Here is a 15743-nt window from a genome sequence, read left to right on the forward strand (position 1 = left end):
TACTTTAAATCTTTTTTCTTTTTTTTTTGATTTGTAGTTCAATAATAATTTAAAATTGATTTCATGGTGTTTATGTGAAATCTAAACTACTCTTTTCTAGAATTTTAATTTAGAAATATTTGTTTTATATATTATTAACATTTGATTAAACAAATGGATTGAAAAGGAAATAATATTGTTCATTTATATTAATGGGTTTTGCATTAAATATTTATTTGATTTTTGTTTTTAGAGACATTATCTTCCTCGACTAAACTTTTAATTTAACCTATGATTTTTTCTTATCAAAATTTTCCTTTGTTTTTCACGTTCTTACAATCAGGCAATTTCGATTATTGACCTCTCTACACATTCATTTTCTCTTGTTGCTTTTCGTATTACTTCTTATTGGTTTCTTTCAAGCTATTTGAATTCACTTTCTATATCATTGTAAAATATTACTATTTTGAATGGAAGTAATTTTAACAATGACAACTAAACGTACCATAATGTTTTACAATAATATAAAGTATAGAAAATGACAAAAAGTGATTTTAGCTATGTCAAAATCACTCCCAAAACATGCCCTTAAACACTACCCCTAATCACTTCTTCGCCCCTAAAAAATAAATCCTTGACTTTGCGAGAAGTAGTAAATCATTTTGCAAAATTTTTATCTAATAATTAGAAGTACTCACCAACATAAGCATGGTTCAATGCATATGTACACTTTTTTTTTTTTTAAGTTTGAGATTCAAATATTGATACATATGATTATACCTCTGTACTTAAAAATAATAATAATAGAAATGCCCATACTATTTAAAAAAAGAAAACATTGGAAAAAAAGTAGTATTCTTAGAAGAGGAATCACACTAATGATTTTTCCTCAATATGTTTATAGAAAAATAGTTTATTTAAAATGAGCACCTCACAAATTATCTTAAGTTAAATCTAAGTATTATATGCAATATTTAATTAATGTTTCATTATGCAGAAGTAATTTACTTCAGAATATTATGTTGATGTTGAATTTCTGCCTACATGAGAAGTTTGGATTTCTCTTGCCAAATCCAATTAGGTGAGAGGACCTTCACACAAGGAGTAAACACTTCCAAGTTCAAGTTTGATTTAGATCGAAACAGAAATCCATACTTGATAATGAGGAATGAGTATTCTTTTATAGACGAGATGGAGAGAGATTGTTCTATTATAGCCGTTCGATTACACGAGGTAACTCATAGATGACCATTTTCAAAGACATTAATGACATTCCAAGCTATATAGATCGCACTTTGCTCGACCACTACATATGATATGAAAACATAATAAGTAAGGCCGGATCACCTACCTTTTGTTCATCCATTTGGTAGATCAAATTTTGCCCTCAAGATGCTTTGATACACTATTGAAACAATAGACTAAATTGCAAAAACATCCCAACCTTAGAGGTTAAAATATATACTTAAACCATTATTTGCATGCTTAGCAAGCATGGTTTGAATCCCAACCACAATACTATACTAACTGTTTAAAAAGAAAAAAAAAAAACTGGTCAGATGGAGAATCGAACCAAACCGGTGCAAACCGGCGGATTTTATTCGATTAGTAAAAATTGGACTACTCAGAAAACTGAAAACTTTCAGCACAATTCGGTTTTCCCGCGAAGAGATTACAAACCCTAATTTCACCTTACAAGTTACAATCTTCTTCCGCTCTGATCTCAGCTAGTCTTTTTAATTATTATGTTTCGAACCCGATTGGAATCAACCGAAAAAAACAATAGGATCCGGTTTTCTTCAACCATACAAAATGTCGACCCGGCTGCTGACCCGAACTTTTAACCACTCGCGACAGCGCTGCAGCCACTATCGAGTTTTCTGAAACTTGAAACTTAGAAGAATGGCAGAAGAATCCGCCCCGGAGCCTGGATCTAATCGTTCCTATTCCGCTATCAACGGTGGCCGGACGAAGGAGGAATGCGAGGATATGATTCGAAGAAGCCTCCGAAGTATGGACACCAAATAAATTGTTTCCTTTTTATTCGTCTCGTAAAAATTTGGATGGTTTAGGGTTTAGGGTTTTACCAATTCTGTTCCTTTGCGGAATAATTTTTCAACTTTCTTTCGTTTTCTTACACTTTCTCAGCACTTCTCTGCGATCCAAGTGTCTGCTCTGAGTCTGGGTTTTTGGCTTTTCCAATGGGTCATTGATTCTATTTCTGTTTCTATCAGCTCCAATGGTGAAATTCCTGTTGGAGCATTTGGAGAAATCTGGATGCGGGATTGGGGATAAGTTTATTAAGGCTGTTCATTGCGATAAGCAGATCAGTGGCGGTTATGTTCGTGGTGAAGGGGTACTACCCATTTGTTTCCTCTCTTTATTTCCGCCTATGATTTTTAAGAATATTGGTTCATAGATTTGGATTTTTATATTGTCACTGAGAACGAATAAACAAAGTCTTCGGTAGTGGAAATGGATTTTCTGCAGAGCGTCTAGTTAGAAGTTGTTCTGGGTTCAACGATCAAGATGTTTTTTGAGAGGAAAAAGAAATAGACTGAATGATTTACCTTTCGGCATCCCCTGTCATTTATTGGGAGCTGGAAAGGATGAAGTCATTTCTCTCTCTCTCTCTTTTTTACATAATTTTGAAACTTTAGTTTAGATGATATTGCAGCAGTCAGCAGATCAGAAAGCCAAATGCCTCTGAATTTTTCCTAAAATTTTACTATTTCCTTTGTAATTGATATATTTTTATACCAAACTGTGATGGGGGTGATGAAATATGCTTGGACTTGAGAGTTAGAAAAGTGGGGGGTTTGAGACTGTTGGAGGCTGATTCTTTGCTGTTTCTAATTTTTTTCTGGTTGCCTCTTAGATAATGGTGTGTAGTAATCACATGAACATTCAAGATGAGGTCAACCAAGTCGTAATACACGAGCTCATTCATGCTTTTGATGATTGTCGTGCGGCAAACTTGGATTGGGCTAATTGTGCTCATCATGCTTGCAGTGAGGTATGCATCTGCAGTTAGCCATTAATTCCCAGGTTGAGTTTCATTTTTTCCAAAGGCTTACATTCTTTTATTTTGGTCTCTTGTTTTATTTCTCTTCTTGAGCTTTCCTAACATATGTATTTGTAATTTAGATTCGTGCTGGGCATCTAAGTGGTGATTGCCACTATAAACGAGAACTACTGCGAGGTTATGTGAAATTACGAGGCCATGAGCAAGTATGATTTTCTGTCACTCATTCTTTCAGATAGAATAATAATCTTATTCGTTCTCTTGTTGGCATATAAAAAATGAGCAAAAGTTTCCAGCCATCCACAGCCATCCACTCTATTTTTGAAACTTGAGTTCTCTGGCTGTTAATAATCTCATGCTTAAAAGGTGAATAATTTTCGTTTTCCCAAGTTATTTTGTTACATTAAAGAACTCTTTATCATTATAGAATCTTTAAATCCTTGTGTTTATGCTCATGATAACTTGGATCTGATCTTGGCCATGAACATAATTGTTTTATCCGTTCTTCTCCCAACCTCAATTGGCAATAGAGTTTTTAAAACTCAAGTATTGGATTTTCTCTAGGCCTTTGGATAAACTAGCTTAAAAATGAGCAGCAGTGAGAATAAAAGTTCTTCATAAAAGAAACATAATATTAACAGGACATTTTAAGAATGGTTCATTCTTGAAGCTGTGTTTTGCATTCAATTTTGTTCTTCCTTACCGGCCAATGTTTGGAAGAGATCTTGATTTGTTCAACCATGAATTAGTGGTTGCAATTAGGGGCTATTATAACTCCTCCCAGTGTAGATGTTGGAGAGGATATATATGATCAAGAGGGCGATGAACCCGTGACCGAACAATGTGTGGGTGTGTGATAATAACAAGATACAAATCAGTATTTAATATTCTTTGGCCAATAATATTATTACCTCTCTCTGTCACACACACCGCTTCATCTTCTTACCTGTGAGCATTTGATGCGATCCACTCTGTTGAGCTTTTCTGGTTGGCTTTCCATTGACACTCTTTTTTTCGATTTCTGAAGGAGTGCGTGAGAAGAAGGGTAATGAAATCAGTGATTGCTAATCCTTATTGCTCAGAAGCTGCTGCGAAGGATGCAATGGAAGCTGTCTGGGATGTTTGTTATAATGATACACAGCCATTTGATAGAGCTCCCTGAAAGATAATCATGGCCATTTCATCTACAGAGAAGAGAACACACAGCTCCAAATTTAATGGTGCTATGCCAGAAAGAGAAACATGTTTTTTGCCCCAGAATTTTGGACTGCATAAATTATAGAGTAAGTTCATTGTCTCGAGCAGTTTAACCGATTACGATCGATGATTTAATTTGGATATATAAACTCCCATTTTTTGCTTGCATCTGATCTAGTACCCTTTTCTAATACATAACTTGATGTATACTACTTAGTCATGTTGTTCAAGAAAATAAAACAAGATTCAACTTCTCTTTTAAATTGCTTTTTTCTTTTTTTTCTTTTTTTAAAGAAACCTGAGACATGTATTATAGAAAACTGACCACTGACAATCCCTCTACCTAGAAACAACTGAAGGATGATAATTTTCTATAATTTAGACATCATCGAGAAGAGGTGTGCTGAACGTATTTACAAAAAATATTTAAAGTAAAGTATTTATGTTCAAAAGTGTGACGGTTTCTTTGTATCGGAAGGTATCAAAGAAGGGCTCGAGCGGTGCACCTCCAAAAGAATCTAGCTTTTCTCACCAGCTGAAGATAACTTCAGATAACCTTACTTATTAGGTTAACTCTGTAGATGTGTGAGAATAGTTTTCTTTGCTTCATTTTGGTGGAAACAAGTTATTCAAATCCAATTTTTAAAAATGTATTTTTATCTAGAACTGGAATTGGTTTGTATTTTAAAATTTTTAATATCAAAATTTGAAAGATATTAGTATAAAGTACGGTTTAACAGCATAAAAAATAGTTGCTTGGAGCTTTTCATTCTCGAAATATAAATATTTAGTTTATATATTTGTACCAGAAATTATTATTGGATATTCAATCTATAATTATAAATAACTCTTAAAAAAACTGATTATGAAATAGTTCTTTTTTTCTTTTATAAATGGGAATGAGAATTAGTTGAGCTATGTCGATTATAAAATAATTAAAAAAAGTCTAAAAAGATTAATATTAATATACTTTTGTTTTCGTGGTTGAAAAGGCAAGATAAAGAGATGCGTGAAGAGCATAGTTTTAATTTGTAAGGTCGCCTCCCATTAAATACTCTTGCTCTTGTGTCTTTCATCCTTAGTGGCAATAGCAAGTGGGAAGAAATTGAAAACACCAACTGACCACAATAACTAGATGTCTTTTCTTACAAACGTTATCCAAGAATTTTTGTTAGTTACTACTTTTTAATTGAGAATTTTACCAATTAGTATAATTAATAATGATATCCTTCAATGGACGTGCAAAAGGTTGAATGATATTCACCCAAAATAGTTTTACATTGAAGAAGGGTTAATAATATTCAACAATATCATCGGGCTTGATATAGTCATTCGGGACTTTTTAATAGCTCGATTTTGGTCTTAGCTGAAATATTCATCACTTGACTTGTGTGACTGGAATCCAAGGTTGAAATAGACTCTTCCATAGTTTACAATTTGGTTATAGGGTAGATCATTGTGAAACAAAGTCAAAATAATCCATTAATAAAATCCAAAACTTATATCGGGAATGAGCTTTCAAAGGAATTCTCCTGTATATCTAGTATATAGTACATCAAGTATATCGGATATACCTCGTGAAAGAGTAAAATTAGAATAAAAAAAAAAAACAAAAAATAAGATTCAAACTATTTTACCATATTTGCAAATCAAAAAATTATTGTTATATTTGCCAATATAACAAAATAATTAGCTATCCATCAAATCCCCCGGGAGTGGAAAGAACAAAAAACCAGTGGTTATAATTAATAAAGAGGGAGGAAACATGGAAGATAAACGACATGTGCAAATTTTTGCAATTGAGGAGAGAGGTATTTGACAACATTCTTTTCCCCATTTTTTCAGTAAATGTGGGGATGAGGAACACCACCTTTTTGTTTCTATGTTTTAAGTCCTTGTATCCAAATTTTTGCTCATATATTTTCATCTCTTTTTATGAGAAAAAAATAAAAATCTAAAAAACTTGTTTCGTTGTTTCTCGTTTTTGGAACATACGGAGTAAATAAATTTTGGAAACAATAAAATTAAGTTTCATTTTTTTCCCTCATTTTTAGGGTTTTCCAAAACATTAAAAAAAACCTTGCTTTTTCTTATTTTTAACTTATTAAAATAGAGAAAATAATAAGCAAAACATTACCAAATGAGCCATGTTAGTTGTTACGTTGTTCCATATTTTAAATTGGATTAAGTTGGAAAAGAGAAAATGTTGAAGAAGCTATCATTTTTAAAAGGGGATTAGGATAAAATTGGATAGACAATAGAGAAACAAACTCTCTCGACAATGAAGGAAGAAAACTTTTAAGGCAAAATATGGATGTTAATTGCCATCTTAATTATCACGGCGTTCTATATCCTTTTATGTCAATTTTTTGTTCAAAATATTAATAGATTTTTTTAGCCAAATATTAATAGATTTTTGTTTAAAAGTATAAAAAAAAAAAACTTTTGGAATGATAGAATTATTTTTGAAACAGGAGTATTTTTTTTTTATAACTTTTGGCATTTTTATCCATTTTATTGATACATTTAATATCCAATATTAATAACCCAATTAAATACTAGCTATTATTTTTTTCTGTGTAGAGCATTAAATGTTTGTAAAAGTGTCTTCTAAATAATAATAATAAAAAAAAAATTAACCAAAGGATAGTGCTTCTTTCTGAAACCATTGAAGAAATAAAGCCATGACTTCTCAATTTCTAATACCAATCATTAATTTGTAATGAAATGGGAAAAGTATTGAATTCAGCAGCCATTGGCGCCAGATTCAAGTTGGGAAACTCCATAGAATTTCCAATTTCGAGACATGAAACTTGCTATTTTTAGTTTTCCCAATCACAACCATACCATGTCTCTCTCCGTTTCAGACCCAAAACAAATGTTGCAATAATTTTTCCACTTCAGCTTTAATCGAAGATTATGATCTGATCAGAAGCTCTGAAAAATCGTTAAAAAAAAAAAGCCCATTTGATTTGGATTTGGATTTTTGGATTGTGGTTCGTGGAGCGAAGAGCATAGAGTGGATCGCCAGATTTAACAAATGATGCACAGATGTGCTTTGTTTCTCCCGAAACGTGTATGGCAACTCCGCCCCTATGACTACGAGCTCTTTCATTCTCCACATTTCCCTTTATATTCTGTTTCTTCCTCCTCCATTGTATTCCTCCCCACTCTTCGTCGCTCTCTTCTCCATTTTCTCTCTCCTTCTTCTTCCTCCATGGCCCCTGGAATCGAATCTCGACACCCTTCTCTCAATGGCGATTCCCATTTCTCCGATGATGAAATTTCTCGCAAATCCAGAGTCACCGTCGTCGGCAGTGGCAACTGGGGCAGTGTGGCGGCCAAACTCATCGCCTCCAATGCCCTCAGGCTGAGCTCTTTCCATGGTATTTTTTCTTTCTGGAATCTTTAATTTGTGAATTCCTTTTGCCCCATTTTGAGAGAATCCATTTTGAGTATTTGGGGGTTTTTTGTTTTTCCTCCCCACCCCCTGTTGAATTCTAGATGAGGTTAGAATGTGGGTGTATGAGGAGACTTTACCTACTGGTGAGAAGTTAACTGATGTTATCAACCTCAACAATGTAATGTGTTCTGTTGATTTACGTTTATGTTTCCATTTCAGGAGTTTCAGAGCGTTGTTTATAAGAAATTCTTGAATCTTTTTTCGTTTAACAGGAGAATGTTAAGTATCTCCCTGGTATAAAGCTTGGGAAGAATGTTATTGCAGACCCAGACCTTGAAAATGCAGGTATTCAATTCGAGCTGTGTTCTGATTTCTTGATCTCATTCACATGGTGAATCTGCCATTTCTTGTGGCTCTAATGGGTTGAAATCTCAGTGAAGGATGCTAATATGTTGGTGTTTGTGACTCCCCATCAATTTGTGGAGGGGATTTGCAAGAGACTGGTTGGAAAGATAAGGAGAGATGTGGAAGCCATTTCCCTCATCAAAGGAATGGAGGTGAAGAAGGAAGGTCCATGCATGATTTCTTCCCTCATCTCCCAGGAACTGGGGATCAATTGCTGTGTTCTTATGGGGGCTAACATAGCAAATGAGGTACCGATTTGATAAAATTTTGTTTTCAATTTTTCTGTCTTTAAAAGTTAAGATCGTGAGATCTGCTTGTACCTGTGTTTAAAATGCTATTGAACAAAAATTATTCGAAACTATTTTTTTTTTTAGTTTTCAAAATTTGGTTGGGATTTCTAAAACTATTTTGAAATTAGATTAGAAATAAAGAAACATGTTGGTAAATAGAAAATTTTGGCATGCTTCGATAACCCTTTTGTTTTTTATTTTATAGTTTTGAAAATTAAGCTTATAACAATAACCATTACTTCACTTCTACTTGTGTATTCCTTTACCTTGTTATCAACTTTTAAAAAAATGTTCTTAAAATCTAAGCAGAATTTTGGAAAAAAAAAAGTCCAAAATTTTATTTTTGTTTTTAAATTTTAGCTAAGAATTCAAATGTGTTCAGAAGGGAAGTGTGAAAACTTACCAAAGAAATGGCAGAGAAAACAAGCCTAATTTTAGAAAAAGAAAACTAAAAATGAAATCGTTATGGCCTAAAATGGTGTTATACTAAGTTTGCTTGATTTAAAAATTTTCCGTCCTTTTTTTTAATCTTTATTTTAAGGTTGCTAAACTGTACATGCAGATTGCTGTAGAGAAGTTTAGTGAAGCAACAGTGGGATACAGGGAGAACATGAGAGAGATAGCTGAAAAATGGGTTCAACTTTTCAGCACTCCCTATTTTGTTGTTACACCTGTAAGTACAGTGCATTACCACATCTATCTTATTCAGCAATCACTTCCAATCTCAATTATGAATAGTTTGATACTGTTCCATGCTAATATATCACTCACAAATTGATGTATAGAACTAGGTTTTAGTCTTATTTTGGTTCTTTAATTTTTGTACTTATTTTATTTTGCTTCTTAAACTTTTAAAACAATCTATAAAGTTTAGTCTCTAAAATTTGCATAAAAATTATTCGTCTTTTATGATTAATTTTCTTTTGATCATTTAACACGAATCCCCATTCATTAGAAAATTGACACTTGACCTACTACATGTGACATGATAAAAGATGTTTTTATGTCAAATCTTTATCATAAAAAATAACGATAAGGATTAAAATGATTTTTGAACTAGATTGTTTGAAAGTTTAGAAACTAAAATAAAATTAGCATAAAAGTTTAAGGACTAGAATAGAATATTTACATAGTTATGAGAGACATCCTATAGTAGGAAGGCTGTAAACTTTCATGCAGAATATTGAAAGGAAAAATACACCTCAGTTTATTGTGAGCGATAGAATCGTAGTTTTATTTCAAATTGACTAGTGAAAGGCTTTCTTGTTACCCTTCTAATCGTGAACTATTGAAAGGTCCAAGATGTTGAAGGAGTTGAAATGTGTGGAACCCTTAAAAATGTTGTGGCATTAGCAGCAGGTTAATCATAAACCTTTATCATTTGGCTTCTCCTTTTCTGCTTATAATGAAGAACGGCCTTTAAATAATTTGATGTGACAGGTTTTGTTGATGGTTTGGAAATGGGAAATAACACGAAGGTACACAAATTACTTCTAAGAGTTCAAAAAGTAACTTACATGTGTTTATCATGTCTTGACCATTCATTTGATTGGAAAGGCTGCAATAATGAGAATTGGTCTGAGAGAGATGAGGATGATTTCCAAGCTGCTGTTTTCATCTGTCAATGATAGTACTTTCTTTGAGAGTTGTGGAGTGGCCGATCTGATCACAACGTGCTGTAAGAATAATTTTCCTCATTCAGTTTGTTCTTCTTCCTTTACACTCTCTCTTGTCACACTCAGTAGAACTAATGTGTATTTGCCAGTGGGAGGAAGAAACAGAAAAGTTGCAGCAGCTTTCGCAAAGAATGGAGGGAAAAGGTTAATATTGCCACTCTAAAACATGGATTTTATTTTTCGACATGGATGTTGAGTGTCACTATATGTAATTTTATTTTTACCTTCTCCCATTTTAGGTCTTTTGATGAACTTGAAGCAGAGATGTTGCAGGGCCAAAAATTGCAGGTTTTTACCTCACCGACATAATTGACTTATAGCTTTCATAAATGAACCATGGCTGATTGTTAATATTCATTTAGATATTTGAGGAAGAATATGTCATAGGATTAAAAGGGAAGCAAGATACTTGTTTCTTGCTAAAAAACTCACCCCTGATAAACAAATTCTTAGGACACCTATTTCTGGAAAATACAGAAGTTGATTTGATTGTATTCGTCCTCAAATCTAGTGGTACTCTTGTTACATTATCAAGAAAAATTCTTGTGGTATAATACTAACAGTTCATGTTACATTTTAAAGGGTGTCTCCACTGCAAAGGAGATGTACGAGGTTTTAAGTCACCGTGGGTGGCTGGAGCTGTTTCCATTATTTGCATCAGTTCACGAGATCTGTATTGGACATTTTTCACCATCAGCCATCGTCGAATATAGCGAGCGCAAACCCAACTTCTCTGTTATTGATGGTCATGCTCAATAATTTTAACAAGATTGGCTCACCTATTTCAGATGTAGTGTCTTCATGAAGGTAGTTTCATCTTGGACTGAAAAGTGCTCAATCGAATGGCGGGTAGGTTGCAGCAAGTTTGAGAGCTCGGCATGTGAGAGATCAAAATGCTGTTTTCCTGAGGCAGCTGAGATTCTCAAGACTTTTCTCTTTTCAGTTTTCAGATGTTCAAACGAATTTCCTATGTTGTTGGAAGATAAGACTGATTAGTGTAACTGTAAGGCTGTTAGCTGTTATACAGAAACATGTCATAATATCCAAATCTGTAAGTTTCTCCTTTAATGGAAATTGTTGATACACATGTTTTAAGAAACTCCTTTTCTGATTCATTCTCCAACTTTTTGAAATTTGATAAAGCAATCTATTAAGATTGCAATTCCAGTTATATTGGGCTCTTTGTTAATGATGTCAAGTTCCTCCACTCAACTCAGAAATGGGATAACAAGGCCATTCAGGAGCAAGAAGAATAATGTCAATAGCGACACAGCCAACAGCACAGGGCTTGGTGAGTAAACTTCTTAAATCTGCTCTAGATGAGGATTAGTTCCTCTATGTGACCACAAAGATTTATTTCACTGTAGATGATCTGAAATATTCATAATCATTTTCCATCTATTGTTGAATATTAAATTCGATGCTAATCGGACCAAAAAGCTCTAATGATCTTTAATTGGATTGATTTAAATTTATAAGAGCTTTGCTTTCATGGTAATGAAACAAGAACAATACAAGACACTAAATCCTTTTCTCATTTCTTGATAGTTAACTTTAAACTTTCAAGAGGCAAACTACACATCTTAAAGATCATAAATTATACATAGAACAGAAAAAACTTGTGAAATTCTTACTATCCCACTCCTGTTCCTGAATACAATTTTGCTATACCCAACAATTATCCGGTGTGTATTCTGTCAAGTCGATCAACACTCTTTCTTGCTCTTTCCAACTGGTGATCAACGCTTTTCCTAGACTTCTCGTGACAATCGACGCTCCTACGCGACCTTTCTTTATGGTCAACTGACATTCTCACTTTTTCTAATTTATCTGTATTACCATACTGGTTCTTCATTTTTTCAGGCGTGCTTTGCCTTGGCTTCTCTCTCCTATCTGTGCTCTTCCTTGAAACCTCGAAAAAATCCGTACTCTTTCGAGGTTTCTCAAGCTGGTCTGTGCTCTTCCTGGTACTGTGCCTGTGGGATGGGGATTTCTCCACCGTTGATACAAACTTTTTGAGGTGTTTGATGTAGTCAGGATAAAGCTCTAGATCACAATGGTTTCCTCCTTTAATCCACAGCGGTTCATACTTTTCTTTGCATAGCTCCCAGAGTTGCTTACCATGAGAGCAATCAACCACTTCATCTGAAGTGCCCTGGTAAAAGAGACAAAAATGATAACTTAAAACAGTAGTAATTCATTTCTATTAAAAAAAATAGAAGAAATATTCCCTACCTTATATTACATACATGATATAAGGTAACAAAGGTAAAGGAGCAGGAAAAAGACAAGTCATGAATGAAACAATGACCACTTTGTATCAACTATAGTTTTTTGGTATAAGGAAAATGACCATAAATATGTACAGGGTGTTCTTACGTGGATGATAAGGACCGGGCAATCGACGAGGGGAATTTTGTCAATATTCTGCACAAGAAGAAAACAGCACATTTCAGCATGTGAATGATGCATATGAAAAGACAAATTGATTAGTATACACATGAAGATTACAGTTGAAACAAAAAGGCTTTATTTTACCTTATAAATGTCAAACCAATATGAACGCTTGACTGGATACATAACTCTTAAACCAGAAAGTATTGGACTATGAAGGACTACAGCCCTTAAATGAGGCAGCCTAGCTGCAAGATCCAAAGTAGGGCCACTTCCAACTGATTGGCCATATAGAATGATATCTTCCTGCTTAGTACCATAGCTTTCTTCAAGACACTTGTATACAGCTTCGATATCTGCATATGTATTCTGCTCAGTTGGCTGCAATTTAGAAGAGCCATTGAATCTTGGATTAGAATCCATACCAACACCACAAACAATCTCAATTCAATCTAAATCCCTTATATCCAACAAACCTTTCCAGATGATTGACCATATCCTGAATAATCATACCTGCACGTATTCCCAAACTTTATTAGGAAGCTAGAAGTTTCGCCTGCAGTGATTTTGATAGGGGTTCATCATAGATCTCAAAAATCAATTCAAGAGTAAATTACGCGGTGGCTCATTGCCCCCTCCCTCCAGGAAGAACTTCATTAGTTTATTTAGTTTCAAGTTAACATGCCCCTATTACGGCCATGTTGAAGACGAAGAATGTACAAGATCCAGTTGAAGACCCACGTATTCTAATGAGAAGAGAAACGCTGAACCCGGCAAAGAATTATTATTCCTATAGTACTATGAGTGATCTACCTTATGTTTTCTTTCTCTACACCACAGCCGAAATGCAGGATACTGCTGCATATTCTCACCTAGTGTGCAGATTAAATTGATTATGAACCAGAAAATGAGATTTATGGTTGAGCATTCTGGAAATAGAAGGCTTGATGGCAATAAGGATCCATGAACTTTCAGCATTCTATGAGAAATATTGATAATAAGTTCCTGCTCAAATCTCTATGCTCTAGCTAGCCCAGTCCTTATATAACCGAAGATATCATGAGTCTAAGAATCAGATAAAATCTCCTCCGCCAAGTTAACTCAAGAGAGCTGAATTCTAGCATCAATAGTTTGGTTAATCAGGTAAAAACTGAACAACTAATTGACTGATTAAAATTGGCATTCTTGAACCTTGCTATCAGACAGAATCACAGTCAAGCCCCAAGTTCCCAAATAAATCCGCCGAGTTTTAAGAAATAGTAGGATGTTTCAAAAAATTCAGATGATCCATAGGCGGCAGTTGATCGCACGAACAAAGGAAAGTACCAAAAAATTAAGAAGAGAACAGAGTAGTACCCCATGAGATTAACGCGTAGGTGAATGCTTAATTCAATGAAAAGCTCGTACATCTGGCCGATATCAGCAGCGTTTCCATGAGAGTAAAGCAACGTAGAGGTGGCCATGGGGTAACGAATGAAGACAGCAACAATCTCAGTACCACGACGAGTGGGCAATTTATGAATTTCGACGTTTTCACGGTGAGGAAAGGGGCTGAGAAGCAAGAGACCGGTGTATTCATCGGCAACAAGTCTGTAGGAAGGCGGATTCGGCGGGAAGAAAGCGAGTTTCGCCGCCATGGACGAAGTAACACCGCCCATTTTTCTGGCCTCGATTATGCGAACAAAGAACCCATTCCTACGGAGAGATCAAGCAAATCAAAAAATAAAAAAGAACAACGAACCTCAAGGAATCCCTTTGGTGTGACGGCGCGAAATTAATAAACGATCGACATTCCGGGAATTTCCTGAGTTGGGATTTGGTTTTAGAAACATCAAAAAGAGAAGGGCAGAGAGATTGATGAGGTGGGTAATGGGTTCATAAATGGAAGCATGTGTGAGAGAGAGAGAAAGAGAGAAAAGGGTTTAATGGTGGTTGGTGGGTCAGAGAAGAGAGCGTGGACCAGTCGATCTCTGAGGCGTCGAAGATACAAAAGGAAAAAAAAAATGGTGAGCTTTCTTCTTCTTCTTCTTCTTCCTCACTGAAATTATGGCAATCATGGCCTTTATTACTGAAACTTTAAACTTCAATTCATCTTTTGAGAGAGAGAGCGATTTAAGGCGATTCTTAAATTCATGTACTGCTATTGACCGTTTTGATTGTTCTATTTTCTGTTTCAAACGGATAATTGTAAGCTTAAACCTTATCTTCATCTCTGGTTCTTCCTATTTTAGCCACTTTGATTAATTTTTTCGGCTGATACTAATCATTAGCTTTTATTTTATTAACCTAAATCTTGGATTATCGTGTTCAAACCTTTTCATTAATGTGGTCTAAAACAAGCCCCGTGTAGTGTCATGGGAGATTTCTTACTGTTTAGAATGGAGTATTTAACATAGTTATCAAAATAAAAAAAATAATAATAAAAAAAAGGAATGGATTTAACATAAAGATTAAATTCTCATGCGAGGTTTAGTGATAAAAGTAATATATAAGCGTCAAAGTGAAATTAATGAAAAAGTTATACAATATCAAAAAAAAATTAAGATATTATTATTGGGTCAATTTGAGTATAGTGGAAATTGGACGACATGTATCTCCAACCAAAAGGTTGAAATTTACACATACCTCACATGTTGTTTATAAAATAAAAAAAAATTAAATCAAAAGTTCAATCTTTCCCTTATATTGTTGTACTAAAAATATATATATACATTTTTGTCGTTGTTATCATCTATTTGAAAGCAAAAGAACAACTAAAGAGAAAAAAATGTCAAATTATATATTTTTGTCTTTGGAGTGAAATACACCTTCAATTCTTGAGGTTTAGAGGAGATGTTTATTAGTCCAAATTTCAGCAAACACTTTTGATTTCTGAGGTTTGTAAAATGGTTCTAAATGATCCCTAGACTACTCACTTAACTTGGGACCATTTAACTAATTAATTTGACAAAATATATTAATTTAATAATATCATTGTGATATCTCTCTTTCCGTCTTCTTTTCCTCTCTCCTTCTCCCCTTCGACGAATGTTACCGCTGCTGACTATTTCTCTCCTTACCTACCACCCATCCTTGTAGTTGTGCTACTGTTATCGACAACATTACCTCGCTCAAATGATATAGTCTATTGGTGATAGATATCTATCCAGAGCCGTAAATGAGTGGAAGGTAAAAAAAGAATTATATAAAAATGATAAAACAGGAGTCCGAAAATTTTTAGAATTTTATTTTATTTACAAAATCATATTTAGCAATACTACATTGTGAATTGCCACCCATACAAAAAAAATTTGTGAGATTATGGTTGAATTGCATAAAGCGATTCAAAGTTAGGCAGACATCCAACACTAGCTTCTATGTATTAAAAATAATTT

General features: G+C 34.1%; 3 protein-coding genes across 4 annotated transcripts; 2 read left to right on the forward strand and 1 right to left on the reverse strand.

The window, feature by feature from the left end:
• Positions 1–1830: 1830 nt before the first annotated feature.
• Positions 1831–4464, forward strand: LOC111006067 (Ku70-binding family protein). 2 transcript variants are annotated; one of them, XM_022277814.2, is made up of 5 exons: positions 1831–1990; positions 2214–2335; positions 2858–2995; positions 3127–3210; positions 4032–4464. In XM_022277814.2, exons 1-5 carry the CDS (start codon positions 1882–1884, stop codon positions 4164–4166), a joined length of 588 nt encoding a protein of 195 aa, XP_022133506.1. In that variant the 5' UTR covers positions 1831–1881; the 3' UTR covers positions 4167–4464. The 2 variants fall into 2 exon arrangements, with proteins under 2 accessions (XP_022133506.1, XP_087978529.1); XM_088122403.1 differs by having other exon boundaries at positions 1860–1990; positions 2128–2335.
• Positions 4465–6935: 2471 nt separating this feature from the next.
• GPDHP (NAD-dependent glycerol-3-phosphate dehydrogenase family protein) lies at positions 6936–11090 on the forward strand. Its single transcript, XM_022278028.2, has 11 exons — positions 6936–7587; positions 7706–7782; positions 7877–7949; positions 8040–8257; positions 8862–8972; positions 9595–9658; positions 9740–9777; positions 9857–9977; positions 10065–10119; positions 10215–10263; positions 10558–11090. The coding sequence occupies exons 1-11, from the start codon at positions 7242–7244 to the stop codon at positions 10732–10734; spliced, it is 1329 nt and encodes a 442-aa protein (XP_022133720.1). The 5' UTR covers positions 6936–7241; the 3' UTR covers positions 10735–11090.
• Positions 11091–11491: 401 nt separating this feature from the next.
• On the reverse strand, positions 11492–14534 carry LOC111006238 (alpha/beta-Hydrolases superfamily protein). Its single transcript, XM_022278030.2, has 5 exons — positions 13726–14534; positions 12846–12882; positions 12514–12750; positions 12355–12402; positions 11492–12130 (listed from the first exon to the last, which is right to left on the reverse strand). The coding sequence occupies exons 1-5, from the start codon at positions 14025–14027 to the stop codon at positions 11654–11656; spliced, it is 1101 nt and encodes a 366-aa protein (XP_022133722.1). The 5' UTR covers positions 14028–14534; the 3' UTR covers positions 11492–11653.
• Between the last annotated feature and the right edge of the window lie 1209 nt (positions 14535–15743).

Source organism: Momordica charantia (assembly GCF_013281855.1).
Source record: "Momordica charantia cultivar OHB3-1 chromosome 4 unlocalized genomic scaffold, Mcharantia_2.0 BLBB01000004.1, whole genome shotgun sequence".
NCBI lineage: Eukaryota > Viridiplantae > Streptophyta > Magnoliopsida > Cucurbitales > Cucurbitaceae > Momordica > Momordica charantia.